The sequence below is a fragment of the Strix uralensis genome, chromosome 12 (assembly GCF_047716275.1).
Source record: "Strix uralensis isolate ZFMK-TIS-50842 chromosome 12, bStrUra1, whole genome shotgun sequence".
Classification (NCBI taxonomy): domain Eukaryota; kingdom Metazoa; phylum Chordata; class Aves; order Strigiformes; family Strigidae; genus Strix; species Strix uralensis.
Window position 1 is genome coordinate 8,463,732 of NC_133983.1, and position 21,699 is coordinate 8,485,430.

Genomic DNA, 21,699 nt, shown 5'->3' on the forward strand with positions numbered 1-21,699 from the left:
CGCTGATTGGCTGTGCGCAGCGCGGAGGCGGGACCTCGGGAGCTGCGGCGGGCTGGTTTGGCGGCGCGTGCGTGTGCGTCCGCCGGCAGCAGAGGCTGGGCCCCAGCCCCGTCCCCAGCCCCCGGTGCCGCTTCTCCTCCGCGCTCCCGCGTCCCGCTCTGTGCCCCGAGCGGACGCCGCTCTCCCCGGCGGGCGCCAGCCCCGCCCGTTGGCTGGGGGCGAAGCGCGGCCGCGGGCCGGGGCGCGCCCGGGGGGGTCTTTCGGGAGCGGGCCGGCGCTCACGGCGGGTGACCAGGGCCGGGCCTCGCTCCGGACCCGTGGCAGGGCGGGGAGGGGGCCGTGGGGCGCTGCCTCCGCCCGGCGGGTGCAACACGTGGAGACGGGAAAAAACGAGACTTGCCGGGAGCTGCCGGCAGGCCGGTTGGCAGTCAGAGCCCTCTCCGAGGTAAAAGCTGCGGACCGAACGTCACTGGCTCCGTGCGTGCTGGCGAGGATGGAGGGGCGGGCTCTGCGCTGCGCTGCCCGGGGTGCGGCGTCTTCCACGGCTCGGTGAGCGCGGGGGGTCAAGTGCCCGTCGTGGGGCCGGCGGCTGTAGCGTTACCTAGAGACTGTTCACGAGTGTCAAACTTGATCTGGCTTCAGTATCCACTTTTGAAATATTTTTGCTCTCAAGAAATGTAAGTAATGCTACTGAGTATTTGATTTAATAAAAGCCAAACGTGGCTCCTCTTTAACCGACCTCCTGAATGTGACTGTCTTCTGAATGCTGTTCTGCTTTATCCACTTCGCATCAGTGGTTTTTATATATAGTGAGCTCTTATTAAATAATGAGAGAATGAACTCCCGAATAGAAAAGAGTTGCTCAGCAGGATGGTTATGTTTAAAAGCTTTATTCATGCATTCAGCGTTTCCAGAAGACAACATTTATTTTTAGACAGTATTTTTTTAATCACATAGTATTCTAAACTGATGCTTTAAATTTCATTTTAAAAACACTTATGAAATTTTGTACTGCTAGAAATGGATGGACTTCCTACAAAGAAGCATCTTTGAAAAAAATAGCATATGCTCGTGTACCCAAGGTGGTTACAATAATGTTGACATACAAATAAACACTTTCCTAGTTTCTTTGTATCTTTACCATTCGTTTAATACATGTTTTTATGTAATTCAGTAACACGTGCAGTCCAACATTAGCTAAAGAAAAGGCTGTTCCAGTTAATCCTGTTCGCTATAGATCTTCAGAATCTAGAGAGACAATAAGTGGATCCAACACAGCCCTGGATCGGGGCAGGGGTGCCCGCTTCTGAGCTCTGAAGCGATGTGTGTCACCACCACGGCTCTTGGCAGGAAGAGGGGAAGGCACAGCACCGGCTTTTGTGAGCGGGGGTATGTGCAGGGTGTAAAGGACACAGTCAGAGTGTTGGAAACCACCAGGAGTTTATTGGAAACGCCTGAGGAAATAACGAGATTCCATCTACTATGGAATGAATGCTCACACTGATAATTTTATTCAGTCATTTAAGAGCAAAATTGCATTTTAAAGTCATATTTAATTTTTAAAGAATAAATAGTAGTGAAAAGATACTCAGATTCGTGCATTACATTTCATTTTGGAGAAGGACACACAGTAAACCCAAGTTATGCTCTGCTAATCCTCAAGGTGGCTATCTATACACAGCAGCTGCACTTTCCTCCATTTCTAGAGCTGCCGTTTGTGTTACTACAAAATGTATTAGCATGTCTGCTATAAATCCTGTTATCCCAAATTTCATTATGTTTACATTTTGGGTATAAATAAATTACACGTGGAACGTGATTATAAATATTAGCCTAAGTACATCATAATTATATTTGAGAAGGGGATGGACACATAATAAGAATAAAATATCAAAATGCTAGGTAGAAATGACTACATGTGGTACACCTAATAACTCAGAAACAAATATTTTTAAATATTTCTCTAGTCCATGTAATTATGTACTTGACCCTCTGATTTCAGCAGGAAAAATGACCACCATAGACCATTTAGGAAGTCTGTCATTCTACAGACAGAATAGTACTTGTGAAATTTAACCCAGTTTAATATCCTATTGACCCACTGGGCTTGCATTACAGCTCTGTGTCACTGACAGACCACAGATGAAAGGCAGGCCAAGACTGTTGTTTACTCTAAAGCTCCTTCATACTCCTTTAGAAGTATAAAGGAGTTGTAAAGTGGTAACAGGGCTTTGGCAGTATAAAATGGGCCTGTTACATTTTCTTTCATGTTGAAAACCCTGTCAGTAACACCAGCACGAGATATTTGCTGTTAAACGGCAAATTATTTCTTTAAACCACACTCTTGTTAAGAGAGACATGTTTTGTAATAATGAAGTATGGTAAACAAATTCCACTTCCAAATGACACAACACTATACAATTAAATGTTATATAAATAGCATGGAACAGAATTTTGTGCTTACCAGGACAGGAGTATGGTATTCATTTATCACATCATTGCCCCAAAAGTGCAGAATATTCATGCAGAACAGCTGAATTTTTCTGCTACTTCAAACATGGAAATGGTAGGTATTTATCCAGCGGCATTAAAAAAAGAGAGGAAAGGTTCTTGTAGAAGCATCCAAGACAACATTACAGCACTTCCTAAATATTAGTTATGTGATAAAAGGAGATGTGGATAAATAGGTATTTCTGCCTCGTGTTTTTTTCTCATTATCTACAGTTCTAATGAATGATTTGGTAAAATAAGTAAGGTTTAGTTACATAGTTTGGGGCCTGAGAGGGAAAAGCAGCACAGATTCTATGAGGTTGCCTGAAGCTGTGTTTCTTAGGACAGAAGCTGAAGAGTATTTTGTAATAGGGATATTACAGACACATTCTTTAACAAACATAGGACCTTTCTGAGCCTATAGTAAAATGCCAATAAAATCTGGCAGTAAACTGCAGTATCTATATAACAGTGGTTTCTCCCACAATTTTTCAAGCTGATACCAGCTTTGTATTCTATGGTTAAATACTGTGTCTGTCTGGGTTTATGTCATCTATCTGATTGGGAAAATATGAACTGCCCAAATTGGAGTATAAATCAAGGCAGGATGTTTTTCACTATTGCAGCAGTCCCTTCTGGTTCTTTAACTATCAAAAGCACAAACATGGTCTTTCAATATAGGCATCCTTAACATGGCATCGCAAGGCTAGCTCATTTGGTGGCTGGTTACCAAGTTTTAGATATAAACTTTCAGGTTAGTCTTCTGAAAATGAGTCATTTTTTCTTAAGTTGGTAGGGAGGACCTAACTCCTATGACAGCCACGTTTATGTGCTGCAGTGTTATGATTTTAACCTTGCCTTGCTCCTATGTTATTGCAGAGCACTCTTTTTCCATATCCCTTGGTAGATGCATTTTAACTCTTTATGCATGCCAAAGTCAGTGCTTTCACAGAATACAAACTCTGAGTGAGCCAGTGCAGGAGGATCCCTGTTCCATCACTATGACAGAACATGCTTTTCCATTAAAATTTATGAATAGTCAGATAAATTGATGGTATAAGTGCACTTGCCCATCTTTCAGAATGGTATGCTGCCGTTGTGAAAATTCCCGTTTTCCACTGCTTAACACTTTACACAGTATTTGACTGTTGGAGTTGGAACTGAGAATATAAAAAGGAAGATACTAGTTATGCATTCTGCTAGCAAACACCACTGCACACTGTAGACCTTTTCTGAATGTGCTAATCAAGTAGACATTTAGGAAAGTAAAATGCTGCCAGACTAACAACACTAGGTCTCAGTGAAGGGCCAGGGACTGTCTGGGCCAAACCCAAGCTCATGGGGCAGCATGAGGAGGAGCCGCAGCCTGCTAAACCCTCTGTGGATGTCACGGCTCCTGGGCACGAGGAACCCATTCAGGAACCGGCTGTGACCATAACAGCTCGCTCTACTGAGGCAGGCAGAATTCTTGCAGAACACCCTGGATTTGTAAATTACTTCATATGAGTCATCCATGCTCATAATAAAAGATTTCACTTTTTTTAATCATCCAGGTTAATTTGACTAGGACTGACTTGTTCTGAAATAATTGAAAGTAGAGGTCATACTTAATATACTGAAAAATATAATTTCCTCTTTTCTTTTAGCTTTATCAAGAGCAGGACAATAGCACTAAGCATCACAAAATAATACATTGGGTTTTGGCAACACATAAATTAACAGATTCAGGATTCAAAGCTTAGATACATCTGTGAACTGTCAGCATGAGTGAAAGGCACTGAAATCCCCCTTGGTTTTTGCCACAATTGTAACCAAACCCATAAATCTAACTTTAAAGGAATGAGACTTGAGCCAGAAACCCATGCCTTGTCTACACTTAAAAGGGTTGGCTGGTATAGCTACACCTTAGAGCTGTATTGGCAAGCAGAGATTTCTTTTCTGGTGTAACTTAAATCACTTTCCGCATGGAACATGCTAAACTGGCTAAAGGACTCTGCCAATATAACGGCATCTACACTATGGCTTCTGCCAGTATGGCTGTAGCTGCATGGGAGTGATTTTTCACCATTCTGACAGCTATTTTGGCAAAACTTCTACATTTAGACTGAGTCCAAGTTAAAGTTGGCATTGTTTTATGTTGTAAATAAAGCAGAAGAGAAGCACTGCCAGTTTATGGCCCTGGTTTTACATTATTTTAAATTGTTTGTTCTAAAGGAATGTGTGGGGCAGGATCCATGTGGTCCTTTGGATGTTTGCCTCCCACATTTGTGCTGCATTAAAATTGTTTGGTTCTTCAGTGAGTGAGCTTTGGCAACGGAGAAACTTACATTACTAAAAAAAGATAGCGTCCATATTATTTACCCCAGAAATAGCTATCCTGATGCTTTAAAGCAAATTTCCAAACTGAAGTGAACAGCAAAAGGAAGCATCTGGGCCAAAGGACATGTGGATTAATGCGTCATTCTTCTTCACTTTGTCCTCAGTTCAACAAAGACTTTAAGCACAGGATTAATTTTAGGCACACACATAAGCCCATTTCAAGTTTAGTAGTCATGTCAGATATGATAATGCTCCTTTTTGAACTTTAATTAAGCAGATATTCGAAATTAATCGTATGTTTAAGCACTGTGCGGAATCGGGATTTCTGTCAGAAGTGTAAGTTTACATGGAGCGAGGCTATTTATTGTGGTACCATCTGCATTTTCTTTTCTGAACTGGATGTTAAGTCTGTACTTTAAAGATGTCCCAAGGGGCATATTTTTCCACATAAGTACATTTACATATTTGGCTCTTTTTTCCTAATCTCTCCTTTGCTAAGTGTGGTTTTAGAAATCTATGCAGAGAAGTTTCATTGATTTTGTAATTGTATTTACTGTTGAACTCTTTCCTCTGCTAGACTTTGTATTTGCACATGTAATCCTGACACTGGGGTTTGCAAACCTGCCCTTGCTGCTGAAGCTGCACGGCCGACAACAGGCCGTGCCTCGCCCCCAGCCAGCACAAGGGCTGTTCGAGGCAGATAGGAAATTTCATGCGTAATCAGTCAGCACTGAACCAGTGAGCCAATTGGATGAGGAAGTCTGAGTTAATCAAGGCTTCTTCCTTCCTTTTTGTAAAACACAGAATGTGCCTATTAGAAGAACACACAGACATATTTTTCTGTGTTTTGAAAATGCGAGGCAGGCTTTTCATGACTTCATACAGACTACACACGCACCACAACTAAAAGCTCTTCGGCAGTTGCCAGGTGAGTACACCGTGCACTTCGGTTTGTAGTGTTACTTACAACTCAGTGAAGCAGTTCGAGTGGCATTTACCCAGAAACAGAGCAGGATGAGTGTCTGTTCAAAGTAAAACTGTAATTTGTTGCACGGGTTTTGTATTGGTTTGGGTTTTTTGAATATATAGTAGCTTAGTTAAAAGAGCTTACAGTGAATTATATATAGCTTGTGAAAATGAAACTGCCTATACGAAGTACAGATAGTTTTCAAGGCAGATATATTCAAGGCAGAAGACTTGTATGTCAAAACGTTCACTTCTGCATTCTTCTATTTTCAAGTGTGTTGTGTTTCCCTGGTAAATCATATTTCAAAGTGTTATATTTCTATATATACACACATATATACATATTTTATGTATATATAGTTATACATATATATAAATATATATATCTTGGATATATACAGTTTTGTTTATAAAGTTATACCAACTCACAGCCAAGAAAAAAGTTGTCATTTAAATTTGTTTGGCCATTTTCAGATTCCTCATTTAATCTACTATATTTGAGATTATCTTTACATTAAAAAAAAATATTTGCAAGTTCATGCTCTTGGGTTTAACTGTCATGACTTTCAAAAGACTGAGCAGTTAGACAACAAGTAAGTGGCTACTCTTCATGTTCAAAAAGCAGATCTTAAGGAGGACTAGGAGAACAATGAGAACTTCTACCTCCTAGTCCAAAGTCCAAAATTAAGGGCTTCCATGATGCTCTTATTAAGGATGACAACATGTATGTATTTGCTTATCCGAGCCAGGCAAAGGAAGGGTTTCTGTTAGAGGAGAGTGGTTTGTACTTCCATTATTTCCAGTGGGGAAAGTAATTGCTTTTGTTTTTACAGCCTTGCAGTTTGCCAGAAATCGTGGGCCTGCTGAAGGAGTTTCCTCACCTCTGTATCCATCATTGCATAACTATGTGGTAGACAAGTGGAGGCAAAATGATATGTAGTAACATCCCTGTCCTAAACCCTCTGATTACTTAATAACCACTGTTTGGGCATTATTTTTACATTTGTAGCAAGGAGATTTGGGTTTTTTTGAAGTAGGTTGTTCTGTTATTTGATTTTCACCCATTGGCTGAATTGTGAGCAATGTTTCTCTCATGCTAACTAACAACACAGCGCCCTGGCAAAGTTGTTAGGATGCTCTCAGAACCTTTTCAACTGCTAGTATAACACAGTGATGTAATAGGTAGGGAATTTTTAAAAAAAAAAAAAAAATCCTGGGGAGACATTTATGCAGCAGAATGGCAGAATGGCCAATCTGGTCTACGGGGTAGGAGTACATTGTGTTAGGCATTTTATCAGTATGTGGTAAAAAAGTAGTCCTAGCAGAACAGGCATAGAGATCTACTACAAGCACAGTATGTAGGTTAAAAGGACAAGTAAAGGGAGAATGCTTCTGTATAACAATTAGAAAACTCAGTTCTCGTTCCACCTAGCCATTCAGTTGTTTTGTTCTCACAGTACAGAGACAAGTCTCTGGAGAGAACTTGAATCTGTGAAATATGACAAAAATATACTATTTTAGATATTGCCCTATTTTGCCCTACAGGTTGTGATTAAGAACAGATGGCAAGTTTTGGAGTCTTGAGAACGGTAAATTCTAGCAGTGTAAGAGAGCCAGGCTGCTAGTTATTATCTCCAAGATTTTAGTTCATCTGAACTCATACTTGCAAGCTTGAGGGCAAAATACAAGGAGAAAAAAATCTGCCCCCACTGAAGTTTCTGAGAAAATTCTCATAGATAAGAACAGAGTTCCCCACTTAATCTTACTCAATGTAACTTCCTATGGCTTTCATGTTTGATTTTAATCTACCAAAAAGATACCCAAACACTTTCAATGATAATGTTAATAGGAGTGGTTCTTCACTGATAGCTATATAGATATTTCTATTTATTACTTTAGTTTTTATGAAACTACAGTTACCCTCATATAAGTTCACAGAGAACAATGAGTAAGTCAATAAAAAAGATTACCAGACTGGCTCCTCTAAAGGCATGCTACTAAGAAATGTCATATTTTTTGTAATCTTTCAGTGGTAGCTTGCAATGGACCAAGACTCGCACTGCACAGCAGAAAGGGAACTGTTGGAAGCTGTAAGCAGTATTACTACATTTTCTACCACAAGTCCATCTGATGAAGAACAAATTCAACCCAAAGCTGAAATTTCATGTCAAGTGAGAAAAGAAAACCCAGGAAAAGGTGACCTACAAGGTTGATGCTATCTTTTAATTTTATTTTTCATATAGCTATTTATGCCATTAATCTTTTACATAAAAACTTAGCTTTATTTCTTGCAGCAGTAGCCCAGACTTACACTGCTATACTCTACTGAAAATAAGCCTTGATTAAACCTGTAGTAATAATGGAGCAATAGTGAAACAGATGCATATCCTGGTGTGTATATACACACAGAGTTTTCCTTTTAAATCCCTTGGGCCTAAAATGTATTCCAGATTTCATTTACAGACCAGGCACCAAACCAGTGATCATTAGATGGCCTGTTTTGGGAGTGCACTTTCTGTACATCACAAAATCTGAACTTCTTGGCAGTATTGGCAAGGACATCAAGATTGAAGCTAATCTTTAACAGTAGTCTCTCACATGCCTTATGAAGAGGCAGCATTGAATTTTTACTATGCCTAAGATTTCTGTCATCTGTTATTAAATAAAATGTTATATATAATCCAAAATATATATCATCTCATCAAGATTTTCAGCCTGCATAAACACCACCTCTCTTAGGAAATATGTGCTTTGTAGAGATTGAGCCAAACCCCAAAGGCCTTGATAATTGAAACTGTATGGCCAAATGATTAAGAACATGTAGAAGTGGGGCCACTGAAGAAGTGCTATGGTGCCTTTGCAATTCTGTTTCTGCATCAAGCTGTTATCTTCCCGTTCATTTGTGGTCATTCACTTCCATTGTCTGAATGTTAGATACATTGCAGACTGACTTCAGCTGACTGAATTGACAGAGACATCATTGATTAGAAATTGGGACTGGTGTGCCCATTTGTGAAATACAAATATTCCATTTCTTTTATCCACTTTGCTAGCCTATATGCCACCTGATGAAAACTGTTGTCAGTAGATTTCAGACACAGAAATCACCCTTTTGAAAAGCTACATCAAATTCCCCTGTAAACAAGCCCTTCAACCAGCTGTCCTACATTTTTATATATGCATATGTATATATGTTTGTGTGTGTGTGTATGTGATTGTGGGGAGAAAGAGAGAGGAAAGGAGGGAAGTATATAAAATATTTATAGCTGAACTGTGGCATCAGTTCAGCTACAAAAGAAAAAGAGGATGTGAGAATTCCTTCTTTGGCTAAACTGGTTTTGAGTTTCTGCTTTAAGGTTAGGATATTCATGTTTTCTCAGCTTTCACCTGTTACTGCACAAACCCACTATTTGAATAAGGTCAGTATTTGAATATATGTCTGAATTTGCAGCTGCATTGTATTACCTCCTCCTTTTAGCAACAAGGAAGCCTGGAGAAACATGTGATTCAGAAGACTGAGTTGGCATTTCTTAGAGCTACTTGTGGGATGGTGAAGCGTATCTCCTGCTCAGACTGTGCCCAAGGTTACAACCTAGATGTACAATACTTCTTGTCGGTAGTTTTTCTATAACTTTGTGTTCTGCAATTGCTTTGGTATGTTTCAAAATTTCAGACCACAATAGCTTTCCTCAAAGAATTTGGACCTGTCTTTATTAGCAGTGAAATCACTTATTTTAACAGTCTTTAGGTCCTGCTGTAATAGCAACAGAAATTCTGGGCTCTCCTTTCACAATAAATGCATAAGAGTTTTCCTTCCAAATGCACAGGTTATAAACTGAAATGCTAATATATTGGTTTTAGATTCCAATGCATCTCTAAGTCCCAACTCCTTGATGACCACTAAGGAGCTTCAGGAATATTGGAGGAATGAAAAACGCCAGTGCAGACAAGTCAAACTCCTTTTTGAAATCCCATCAACCAGGATTGTAGAGCACCACTTATCTAAATATGTGGTAAGCTAAGAAATGAATATGTAAGACGATCATTAATTTTTATTCACTCTACAGGGGTCTGCACAGCACACAGCATGACTCACTACATGAAAGCCTTACCCAGAGCCAAGTTTTGCAAGCCATGATCGTACTGAGTAGAACCTGTTCTCACTGATCGTATGGGCATAGCTGGTGGAATCTGCCTGTAAAAAATACCTCTGACAATCAGTTCACAAAATCTGCAGAGCGGAAAAGTCATAGCAAGTAAATTAGTCGCTTGAGTATCCTTAACACCCAGAGGCTTGTCAACATTAAGGAAATTCACACAGGTATAACAATATCAATATAGTTACACTTCCACTGAGCTAGCCTGCTGTACCAACTGCATGGCGTTTGTACAACTTCCACATCAGAGATTTATGTTAGCACAAATGCAAAATTCTTTGATGCTGACAAAGTCTAAGACATCCTCCAGCTAGATCGCCTGGTATCATTCCTCTTCCCTACCTAGAGCTCCATTAGATCGCATATTTCTGTCATATTTTTAAGGTGAAACATGAGTATGAAGGACAGGAACAACAGAATATGTTCAATTTTTGTATCTTTACTCACAGTATGACACTTGTTTTTTATTTCTGGTTCTGCTCCTGGCCTTCAGGAGGACTGATATAGAGCAAGTCTCTTTCAATACTCCTGTGAAATTCAGATAGGGATGTTTTCCTTGTTTGCCACAACCTCTGAGAACTGTAGATGAAAAATGCTAAGAATCGCACTAGTGTTAGTGATACTGGGTGATGCATCTTGGTAGAATTTAAAGCAGGTAAATGTTCTGGATGCTGTCCTAAGATCTTGTTGTGTGCTATACACACCTACTTAGGTGCTGTCATTCTTGCATACAATCAATAGTATCCAGCTTGTTGAATAGTTTAAAATTATTTTAGTATAACTGTATGAGAACAAGAGTATCATTCAGCATACATGCAAGTAGTTAAATTTAGTCATAAGTTACATGTCTAGGCAAAAACATATACATTACAACAAAACTGAGCCAATTTGAACAATAGTCTAATTAAATGGTATTTCTTCCTTTTTTTCATGCACACTCCACAAATGAAAAAACAAGTACTTGTAAATTATTCATTTAGCTGCCCTTAATACAATGATAGCTTAAAAAATTGTTCTTATGATTGTTTTGGATATGCATCAGGCATATATACACCTTTCAGCAGGGAGCAGGACAAAGTATAGGAAAATGTCCCAGTGCTTACAAATGAAAAGAAATCAGAGAAGTCAGCTCAAGTTTAGAAAGCTTTCAAGGAGCGCCTGTAAAGATCATTTATGAAGATTAAAAGAAAGAATTTCTCTTTAAGGAAAAACAAGGGAGATAATCAGACAGACACTAGTACTAGTACTGGTTTGTACCCTTCAGCAGCAGCAAAGAAAACAACCAGCATGAGTAAAACTGCTTCATTTCCTGTATAATTCAGTGGGAACAGGGTGAAGTTGAATGTGAACATGGCCATTGTCCAAAAGCCAGCAAGGTCAACAGGCCGTGTCCTTAGCTGTGTGCAGTGACACAGTTAAGCTGGCCTCAGTGGAGCTCCACTGGTTTAGGGATTTGGCCCTTCCACAACATCATTGTGCTTGGATCAGGACCTGAAGAGAATCTATTTGTACAACACATAACACACAATTTTATTTTGCAGCTACTTTTCTAATATCACATTTATTATAGTCATTTTGAGGCTAGTGAAGAGCTGAGGAAGACATACTCTTGAGTACTGTTAATATGGGACAGCATTGCTGTTAGCTGTTAGTGAAGGATTTTGGATAGCAAACAGATTGTTGTAGAAATGTCACTTTTTTTTGCATTATTTATATGCCAAGTAAATTTGAATAACAGGACAATGATTTAGAGGGGAAAAAAGGCTTTGGAGTTGCTCCATCTCATTTTTGCACACACCAAATATTACTGCCAAATACTCCTTCTTCTTTCACAGCATTAATAACACCCCCAAATCCCTAGAAATGTCTGAGACAAACAACATTTCTGAGTATTACGACCAATGTAAAATAGATTACATTCAATATTAAGTCTGGGAAATCCATTCAGTTCACCAAAGATGATTGATTGCAGCAGCCATGGCTGTTATAAACAAAGTACAGCTACAGAAATACTTTGTAAGTGGTTTTACATGCTTCAGTCTGTTGCTAGCTCACCATTCCCAGCACCTTGCAGGATGGGATCTGTTACTGCATTGTTTATCTACAACTTATTTACATGCTAAGCTAAGTCTGGTGACAAAAGTACAAAACAGCAGGAGGTGAGAATTATTAATTTGATGGCTGCAGATTTCAAAGATCAGGCCTACACTGAGCGTGCACCATAATCCCAAGCAGCAACTAATTTAGCAGCACCGCTGTAAACCATAGGAGTATACAAGTTTACCCATGTAAAATTGGTGCAGGAAGGTTTTGACTGGTAGAATATACAAGCACAAAGTCTTTTCAAAGCAATAACAGACAAAACGTGAGTCCACCGGGGATAGAATAGTCCTTCTCATGCTTATTTTTCTGTTTTATTGTGTTCAGATGTATAAAATCATCATTTTGCAAACAGGGAGTTTTGACAGCAACAAGTCCGTAATTGAACGGCGTTACTCAGATTTTGAGAAACTGCACAGAAATCTGCTGGAGGAGTTTAGTGAAGAAATGGAAGATGTGACTTTTCCCAAAAAAACTCTAACAGGGAATTTCACAGAAGAAATAATCAATGAGAGAAAATTAGCCTTCAAGGACTACCTGAGACTTCTATATGCTATGAAATATATCCGACGATCAAAAAAATTTATTGACTTTTTAACAAGGCCCGAGCTTCAGGAAGCATATGGTTGCCTGCGGGGTGGCCAGTACACCAAAGCTTTGGAAATCCTTTTAGAAGTCATTGGTCTGCAGGAAAGGCTGACAAGAGGCAACCCTCTCTCAATTGTCCCTACTCTCTGTGCTATCGTGGTGTGCCACAAGGACCTGGAAAACCCAGCAAGTGCCTTTGAATATGGAGAAAAAGCTCTATCATGCCTTCATGTGCATACCAGCCACAGGTATTATATTCCATTGTTAGAAACAATGATCACTTTGGCATATGAACTTGGCAAGGATTTTCTGTCTTTTCAAGAAAAACTGGAAGAATGGAAGGCAAAAAAAGATCCCATACGAGTTTTTACCCTGAAAGAACTTGCAGTTCGGGAGTATGTACAATGAACACAAGAAACAATTTCATTAAAGAGCAAAGCTGTCAGCAACTTTTCCCAAACACAAACTCTTGAAGGAGTAAGAACTGGAAATTACCTGTTCAGCTAACATAACTTTATATTAATAGAAAAAAGTTAAATATCTTCCATGTGCAAAAGGGACATTAACATTTATGTTGGAAAATATTATATTTACTCTACCATATGAGGAGCACCTAAGCTTATTAAAGTTTTTGGAAAGACATTTGCAACAAAATATCATTTACGATTTGCTTATTTTGAACATAGCCTATTTTGTGTGAAAAGTCAGAGTAGGAAAATAGAATGAATAAAGCACTTAAGAATCTGCAGAATCAGAGGAATTGCTTGCTCATATGGAAATTACTTGATTTCAAGAAGAGAAATATCTTCTCAGTCATTGCAATCTAAAGGATGCATCTTCAGACACTGAATGTAGTTTTTACTCACTCAGCTGAAGCCTGGTCAAACAGCACTTTACCATTTCTGAGAATGATGGGATTGGTCCTGTTCCCACTGAAGTCAACTGCTGTGGGCAGGAAGACCTGGGAAGAAGGTTTCCAATCAACTTTGGTAGGAGCAAAAAATACAACCAATGATCATTCCATCAGAGGTGAGGGAATATACTTTATTTCCCTTTTGTAGCTGATAAGTTTTATGACTTGCATTGAAGGCACATTCTTGTTTGGGGTGATCTTTTAAGTACAGCTCTGAAAGGGTAGAAAATTCATACCACGTGCGCTATATACATAATGGAAAGGAACCACAGAAGGGTGCTGTTGGGGAGAACATCTGGCTAATATAATGCTAGCATTTAATTCTGATTAACAAGCTGTGAGACACATGGTTAACAGACAGTCTGTGTTAAGCATATGCTTCCCTGTTGCCTTTGAGAGACTTATGTAGATTGGGCGTTGCCCTACACCATGCAAATACCATCTTGGTGGCACTGCAATATTATAGCTAATCCTGTATATCTGTATACTTGTACTCCACGTGCAGATACTACGTGCGCCACAATGACACTGACTATAAATAAGGAATAGCTGTATTAACTTACCTCCCAGACACATAAAAGAATCAGCTAATTGAATGCACACTGAACCTGAAAAACATTGCTGTGCATTGTTACAAGAAGGATGGCTTGGAAAAAATACAGAATAATAGGAGTGTCTAGGGTGGAAAGTTAGTATTTTAAATAGCTATTAACAGCTAGGCATTAAAATATGTGGATTATTTGTTATTTGACAATTATTACTTTTTCTAGTTATACCAGAAGAAAGAGAATTAAGAGTAATTAAGAAATTTAAGAACTAATCTTCCCACAACATATCATATTGCAGGACAGTTAAAATGAATCAAAGGTAGCACCTCCTTAGAGGATCATTTCTGAATCAGTAACAAAGTGGCAAAGAAGAAAGCACGTCTGGGGTCTGCATCACACTCAGGTGACTTGAAGTTAAGGCAGAAAGAAAGCACAGCCGTCACGCTGCTCTATCTCCACAGCAGTTTGTGCTGAAAGACCAAAAGGATAGGGAAAAATAATTTCCCCCCTTTTCCTCCCTCCTGTCATTGTGTGCACAGCTGCCTTGGATTCTCCTCAGGTTCCTGTGGGACTGTATGTGAGTAGCTAATTGTGTCCACAGACCCTCACCTTACAGCAGACTACAAGATTAGAAGGTCCGTAAGTACATGCTGTCTAGCAAGGGCAAGTATCAGAGAAGCGGCACATCAGCAAGATCCATCTTAACCTTTACTGGGGTAATGCTGTAACTGTCCATCTCTGAAGGATTAACTGATCCAAAGCTAACCAATTTTTGTTGGCATGGCAGTGCACATTATGAATATGAGGAGGTGCAATTTGGCTAAGAGAAAAATTTACATAATTCAAAAGGCGCTAAAATAAACAGTGCCAAAACCCCCCACTGTTTTGTTGGTGCAAGCCAAATTTCTTCTGAGAATGCTTTTCTATATAATGTGCTAGCAGAGTTTTGTCAGCAAAATGGTCCTAGAATAGGTCACTTTGTCCCTATCCACCAGAAAGCAAAGGTCAGTCTTCTTGTATTGTGGGGGAAAATGAACTAAATAAGTACAGAAATGGCGTGAAGAAAGAACAATGTGTCTGTTGGATAATTCCCACACACTGAACTTCTTTGATGGAGAGCCGTTTTCAGTGGGGTATCTGTGGCAATTAGTCAGCCACAGCGTCTTCAGAGCTACCCAGGAAGAACATATCTGCCTCACTCAAAGGGCTGATTTCAACTTCAGCTGCACTGAGACTTCCAATCAAGCCACTTCATGTATGAATCCACAGAGCCTACAGCATGTGTCATCAAAGGGTCAAGTGTAGCTTTCATAAAATCAGTTTGTGATTTCATTACTATTAGAATACAACAAAATTAAAATCCCCCCGCAACAATTCAACGTCCCCCAAGCAAATCAGGTATGTATTCCCTTCCTACAAATGCAGAGCCTGTGACCTTTCAATTTATTAATCTCTTCAGAGACGACATTGAAAATCTTTGGACAGAGAAAGCTAGCACAGTAATCGCAATGAATGGGGACCCACGGGGCCTAGATTTTACCTGGAGCTCTGCCACAGACTTGGTCTGAACTTTGCACAAGTAACTTAACCTCTGTGCCCCTGTTTCCTCACCCAGTACTTCCCCAGTAAAGTTTCCTCATTCAGGTTTTCAGTACTCACTGAACAGAAAAGCTGTGAAACTTGACCACATAAGTTAACTCCAACATTTAACTCAGAAATGTGCATTGAGATGGAGGCAATTTTAGTTTATACAAGCCTATCTCAATTCTTGAAGATACCTTGAAATGGAAGAGAACTTAGAGGCAGTAAGTTGCCAAACCTGTGTTCCTATTGTTGATCGCATAGTTTCTTACTAATGCAGTCTTATTTTAGAATCAGGCGTTACTTTCCTTGTACACTAGAGAAGTTACAAAATTAATCTATTTATTGCATTGGACTGTAGTGAGACCACGCTGGCTCATCAGCTCCATAGGCAATCAGCCAGTTCTGATTTCTTAGCTGTGTACTCTCAGAGATTGGTTGGACCTGCCAAAAGAATTTTGCTTTCATTTACTCACATTTCAAGTCAACTTCTGCATATTCTTTTTCACTTGATTTTTACAGCAAAGCAAGTACTCAGCTGTTATATGTTACTAAACTAAAAGATAATGGCATTCCTGCTCCCATACTATCTTTCACTTGGAATGATGGCCTGCGAGGACCAGGTTCCCTCTGCCTCTACATGCAAATTTATCTTCCACAGTTAAAAACATGCAGCCAGGTAGGGCAGATTTCCCACAGGGAGTCAGAGAAGATTAGTCCTTTTCCCTATTAACATTGTCCAGTGCAAGCATACAGTAGTGGCTGCAGAGCCCCCATTCATAAATTGAATCTGTTCTGGCTTTTTCATAAGATGTATAAAAATTAAATGGCTGCTGTCCACCTGCCACCGCATCTTGGTTTTCCTCTGAATAATGTTTTAAGAATGGCTCAAAAAGGAAATAGCTAATTTTCATCCACATCTACCTGTCTTGCTTACCTATTGCACTTCCTTAACTCTTGTTAAGAAGCCATTGGAGAAACAATGACTAAAATCCTTGTGCACTCTCCATGGGGATTGCATGCTATCCCCAGAGTAGACATCCCCCCTCTCCAGGTGCCAGGCCAGCAAAAGGAAATAGCACTGCATCAGTGAAGCTATTCTGGAAGAAGAAATCTCTGGCACCTCCACATATGCAAGAAAGGAATGTAAATTAAGTAAGCAGGTTCCTGCTTACTCCTCCTGCTTCCAGACAGCCATTTACTTCCACTCTTCATTGCTGTACAGTATTTGAGTCATAAAAGCCTGTTTTATAAATAAATCCTTTTCATCCATTTCCTGTCTCCCAAACCAATGTGTGCTTTTTACAAAAAATTTCTTTGGTTTAATAAAATAAATGGAAATGAGCAGTTGGTGACGTTTGTCCTGTTTGCAGCCATTCTCTGTACCTGGAAGGCAGCTGGAGTCAACAGACAGAATGTCTGGAGACCCAAGCTCTGCTCTTGGCAACGTCACAAGCCCACTGAATGACCTTGATAAAGTGTAATCAAATCTCAGATTTCTTTTGAATACCAATTTTGCTTTGCCCTCTTCTAGAAAGCTATGTTTTACTTATATTTTATCAGCACATTCCAATGTATCATTTCCCCATTTTACAGCTGGGGGAATTGTGGTACAAATAAGAGAAGTGATTTTTCCCAAAGTCTAATACAGTGGTCTGGAGACCATACTAACTATCTGAAGAAATAGTTAAGCACAACTGACATCACAGCTTTGCAAAACAGACATGTCATGGTTGCATGTTCTTAAATTCATCTTGCATGGACAACCACAACACAGCTTAATTTTTGTCTGATATCATACACCTGAGACAATTGCATGTGATGTCTATGGAAGAGAAAACAGTTGAGTAAGTCTGACCAATTAATATATTTGAAGAACTAATAAGTGGTTGAATAGGGAAAATATTTTAACTTTCAACCACTACTTTATAAAAATAACAAAGTAGAAAGTCTTGTGTAAGAGATTTTTAGAATATATAAAAAAATCTCCAGGCTTCAATATAATTTTCCACAAGAAGGAACAGAAAAATATTTTAAAATACATTTTTTCAGTTTTAATAATTTCTTAGTAGTCCAGTATTTCTTTCCACTTCTCTTGTCTAAACAAGAAGAATCACAAAATCACTACAGAGTACTATATAGGTTAGAAATCTGTTATTATCCATTTTTCTCAACAACAGCACACAATGATTCAGAGATTTTCAGTATGATCTTACTCTTCACATTGTCATTGACACCTCTGAAGTATACATACAACAGATAACAATCCAAGTATAAATTCACATGTTATTTTTTTCCAGAAAAAAGGTCAAAAGAAGAAAATACTGTCCAACAAACATCTGCTTCTCATGTCTAACAAACCACAGGCTGCATACATCCAAGCTAGAAGAAAATTTAAATAAAATCTGGGCAGATCATCTCCAAGAGTCCATGGAGAGTTGTATTATGATCTATTGAGCTTTGCCCCATTTCCATATCAATTATTATATCATTTGGGGCATTAAGTAGATAATACTGTTTACACAACTTTCTAAAATAACTAAAGAAGCCCATGAGGATGCCTAGTTACTTATGAAACATATGCAGACAAGATGCTCTCTGTGCAATGCAGCATCTTGTTTACAGGGAATCCTGTGATCTTTATCACATACTTGTTATTAACTCCTGTTATCTGCTGCATCACTGGAGGATAATATTTGCTTTCCTGAATCTTAATAAGGCTAAATACATTTATTGAATTCAACAGATTTGTACAAGCAGCATGGGAGTCGAGTTCAGGACACAAGATGAAATCTAGGTTTTGTGGCTCAGACAGCAGCTGAGCAAATCAAATCAAGAATGTTTATTTTCTGATTAGATCAAAGGCAGGAGCAAGATGTGTTGAAAAACTAAACACAGTTTTAATGGTGTAAAATACTGAATGTCAATTCCCATCTGGATGAGGTGAGAACCCCGAAGAACTAACCTATTTACATTAAGATCACATTACAACATATGTTCATCACACTTTGTGAGTATATATTTGCTCTGTGTACAGATACACAAAACACTAATTTTCATGTCAGACCAGTGAGAGTTGAGAGCAACTACACTGAAATAAATTAAGTTATAATGTAATTGAGAGCAGAATAGGGTCTGCTGTCTATATGAATGTGCACAGTCTCTACACACGATGGATGGGTGGATGGACAGATAGATTGATGAGTGGATAGAGCAAACAAATTTGAATGTTTTGATGCTTAATAAATGTTTCCCAAGTGTTTTAAGAAATTGGGATCAAAACTACTTTTACAAGTACCACATGCTTACATATACAAACACAGTTTTAAACATACTACCTTCTTTTATTAGAAATAGGAATACATCTGTAAGTCTGTGATCAAGTAAGAAAAATACTGAAGAGAAATAGACTCAATGGACTTGCATATACTTATCTCTCTAAACTAGTGAAATTTAAATATTGTTTCATTCCGGACAGCACTAGAGTAGACTCTAACTGTGATAACCGAAAGGAAATCTTACAGAATTTTACTGAAAATACGGAATTTAAATCCTAATATTTTTCTTCGTTATTAGCATTTCTAAAAATTTGCCTCCACCCTGGCAACTGTCCGCAGTGCCACTAGATGGAGCTGCAGCATTTGCAGGAACTCGGGACTCCCGCAAACCGAAATGAATGGAAAATAAACTTTTTAACGACTTGATTTTTTTAAAAAATCTACTCTAAAGTCTAACATTTAAATTTTAATATGATTAAACTAAATATATATATCTATCTCAATTCCATTGTGAGTTCAGACTGTAGCTCCTAGCTTTCCAGCTGTCCTTCAGGACAATTTAACATACCCCTTTATCAGCCAGCTCTGAGCTGGCTGGAAAGCTGAAAGAGAAAATGCTCTTGCAGGCTTTTAGACCTGGTGAGTTCAAAGCCAGAGTCACTGCAGCATCTCAGTTCCTACAGTACCTTTTCCTTCTGATCAAAAGGAACCAAGTAAAACTCACAACTCTTAAAAGAACTATCAAATAATGGGGGGAGGGAAGTAAAAATAAATGGACCCATAATGCCTTCTGAACAGAGCCAGGGAAAGTTCATTGACTCCATTTTAAATAGCCGCACTCCCAAGTGTGAAAACGAGAACTGATCCTGTTTTGAGTCCAACTGTTATAAAATATTTTAAAGCTCCACTAATTTAATTATATAAAGGTATAAATATACCACAAACACTATATGTACACGTTTGATTTTGTCCTTTGTCCCCTGTTGATAACATGGAAGGGGAAGACATGGTGACTAAACCTGGACTACAGTCGCCAGTCATCTCCTTCACCTGTGCTTTAAGCAGCAAAACATAGAAATGTTTTTGGAGACAGCCCCTTAAAAACACAGCAGATCTGGGTAGCATAGGCCTACAGTTCCCTGAGTTGTTCTAGCGATTTTTATCAAGTTGCTGGGATGGCCTGGATTTGGAGGCTGGCTTCTCCCCACGCTGAGTGCCAGCTGCAGACCAGAGTTTGAAAGCAGCCTCCCCATGCATCAAGATTTTTTTTTTCCAAAAGGTTTCTGCAGAAACTGCTAGCTTATAAAAGTGCTTAGGAAACAGCATGAGGGAACTGGGCCGTCCAGCAACAGCAAAAAGCAGGAAGACTATGCCAAAGTCTTTGAAAGAATACTCTCAGGAGGTGAAATCTTTGAAGGGGGTCTCCCTCCTTCCTATTCAGTCTCTTACAGAAATCCTGGAAGGAAAAGAAAAAGAAGAGAGCCAGAAAGAAAGAAGAGAGAGATACAGTCTCAGAAGATGAGACGTGTATTTGGTTGTTTCTGTCACTGTACCTCACCTCCAGGAACAGCAGCTTAAATGTGTGCTGAGTTAGCAGGGGGAGACTTCCATGGACTCAGTAATAATATACAGTGCTTTCATAGTGCTTCACATGTTCAGAACATTTTATAAATACCAGGCCAGATTAATCCAGGCTTTAAATCTGCATAAACCTTGGCAGAGGGCTCTGGTGCCCGTGAGATTACGAAGTCTGCCATGAAACTAAACTGTGACGATCAAAAAAGGAGACTCAAAAAAGGCACAGACAGAAGAAAAGTTTGCTATTTGTGAATCATGAAGAGAGAAGAGAAATCTGGGAAGAAGAAAACAAATGGTTGGTCAGTTGCGTAACAGATGGCTGCATTTTTAGGGCTGATGTTGGGAAACTTTGGGAAAGGAAGGGCATAAATTTCCGTTCATTTCATCTCTGGAGAACAAAGAGTCATGCAGATTTTTAAGGTAAAAACAGTAACTCAGAGACTGACAAGAAGAACTCGTTTTGGTTTATGCATTTATATTTTTCTTATCCTGAGGAGATAGCAGTGAGGATACTTGATTGCAAGGAAACATAAACAATGGTATAAATAATATAGTCTTCACAAGCAGCAGTAAACCCAACTAACTTATTCCCTGATTATTATGCTCCATGTTCATCTGCCTGGTCCACATAGCAACTGTAAGAGGCTTGATTTGTACTGCATCAGAATGTATTTTAAACGTACTTATATTTTGAATGTATTTAAAATTATGATTTGTCCTGCTGTGCAGTAGCTTAATGATAACTGACCTAATTTGCCATATAAATCTCTTGTATAGGAAAGGAATTCATTTCCCTTTGGGAAGGCAGAGCACTCTGAAACAGCTTTTGTTTGCTTCTGCCACCCCAAACCCCTTCAATACCTAAGTTAAGAGACAGAGCATGAAGGCAGCGCCAGGGAGACACTTCATCTGATCTCAGCACGTTTTCTCTGTTTCTGCCACGCTGTAGCGTGCCACTGATGCTTGCAGTAGAGAGGATGAGGGAGCAGTAAACACAATAAACAGCAACAAGTGGAATGCTGAGACAAAGAACAGTTACGCAGCTAATCACAGTCAGAGGAAGCACAGGGCAGAGCTGGGCAGATTATTTGTGTGTCAGTCCAGAGGTTCAGTCTTTCCACTGGACATATTTATAGCTACTATTTTGCATCTGTTTCACAACGTCACTATGTGGCTCCACA

At 39.2% G+C, this 21,699-nt stretch overlaps 1 protein-coding gene across 8 annotated transcripts; it reads left to right on the forward strand.

The window, feature by feature from the left end:
• The first annotated feature begins 61 nt into the window (after positions 1 to 61).
• SNX20 (sorting nexin 20) lies at positions 62 to 16,935 on the forward strand. Of its 8 annotated transcripts, none has more exons than XM_074881527.1 (5): positions 62 to 677; positions 5,614 to 5,737; positions 7,806 to 7,983; positions 9,637 to 9,788; positions 12,360 to 16,935. In XM_074881527.1, exons 3-5 carry the CDS (start codon positions 7,818 to 7,820, stop codon positions 13,026 to 13,028), a joined length of 987 nt encoding a protein of 328 aa, XP_074737628.1. In that variant the 5' UTR covers positions 62 to 677; positions 5,614 to 5,737; positions 7,806 to 7,817; the 3' UTR covers positions 13,029 to 16,935. The 8 variants fall into 8 exon arrangements, with proteins under 8 accessions (XP_074737628.1, XP_074737634.1, XP_074737629.1 ...); XM_074881528.1 differs by lacking the exon at positions 62 to 677 and adding an exon at positions 6,609 to 7,041 and having other exon boundaries at positions 5,552 to 5,737; XM_074881529.1 differs by lacking the exon at positions 62 to 677 and adding an exon at positions 6,609 to 6,714 and having other exon boundaries at positions 5,552 to 5,737.
• Positions 16,936 to 21,699: the final 4,764 nt, after the last annotated feature.

Coding starts and splice junctions, on each gene's coding strand:
- SNX20 (XM_074881527.1), top strand. CDS start 7,818: ATGGACCAAGACTCGCACTGCACAGCAGAAAGGGAACTGTTGGAAGCT. Junction 7,984..9,636: donor AGGAAAAGGTGACCTACAAG/GTTGATGCTATC, acceptor TATTGGTTTTAG/ATTCCAATGCATCTCTAAGT. Junction 9,789..12,359: donor ACCACTTATCTAAATATGTG/GTAAGCTAAGAA, acceptor TATTGTGTTCAG/ATGTATAAAATCATCATTTT.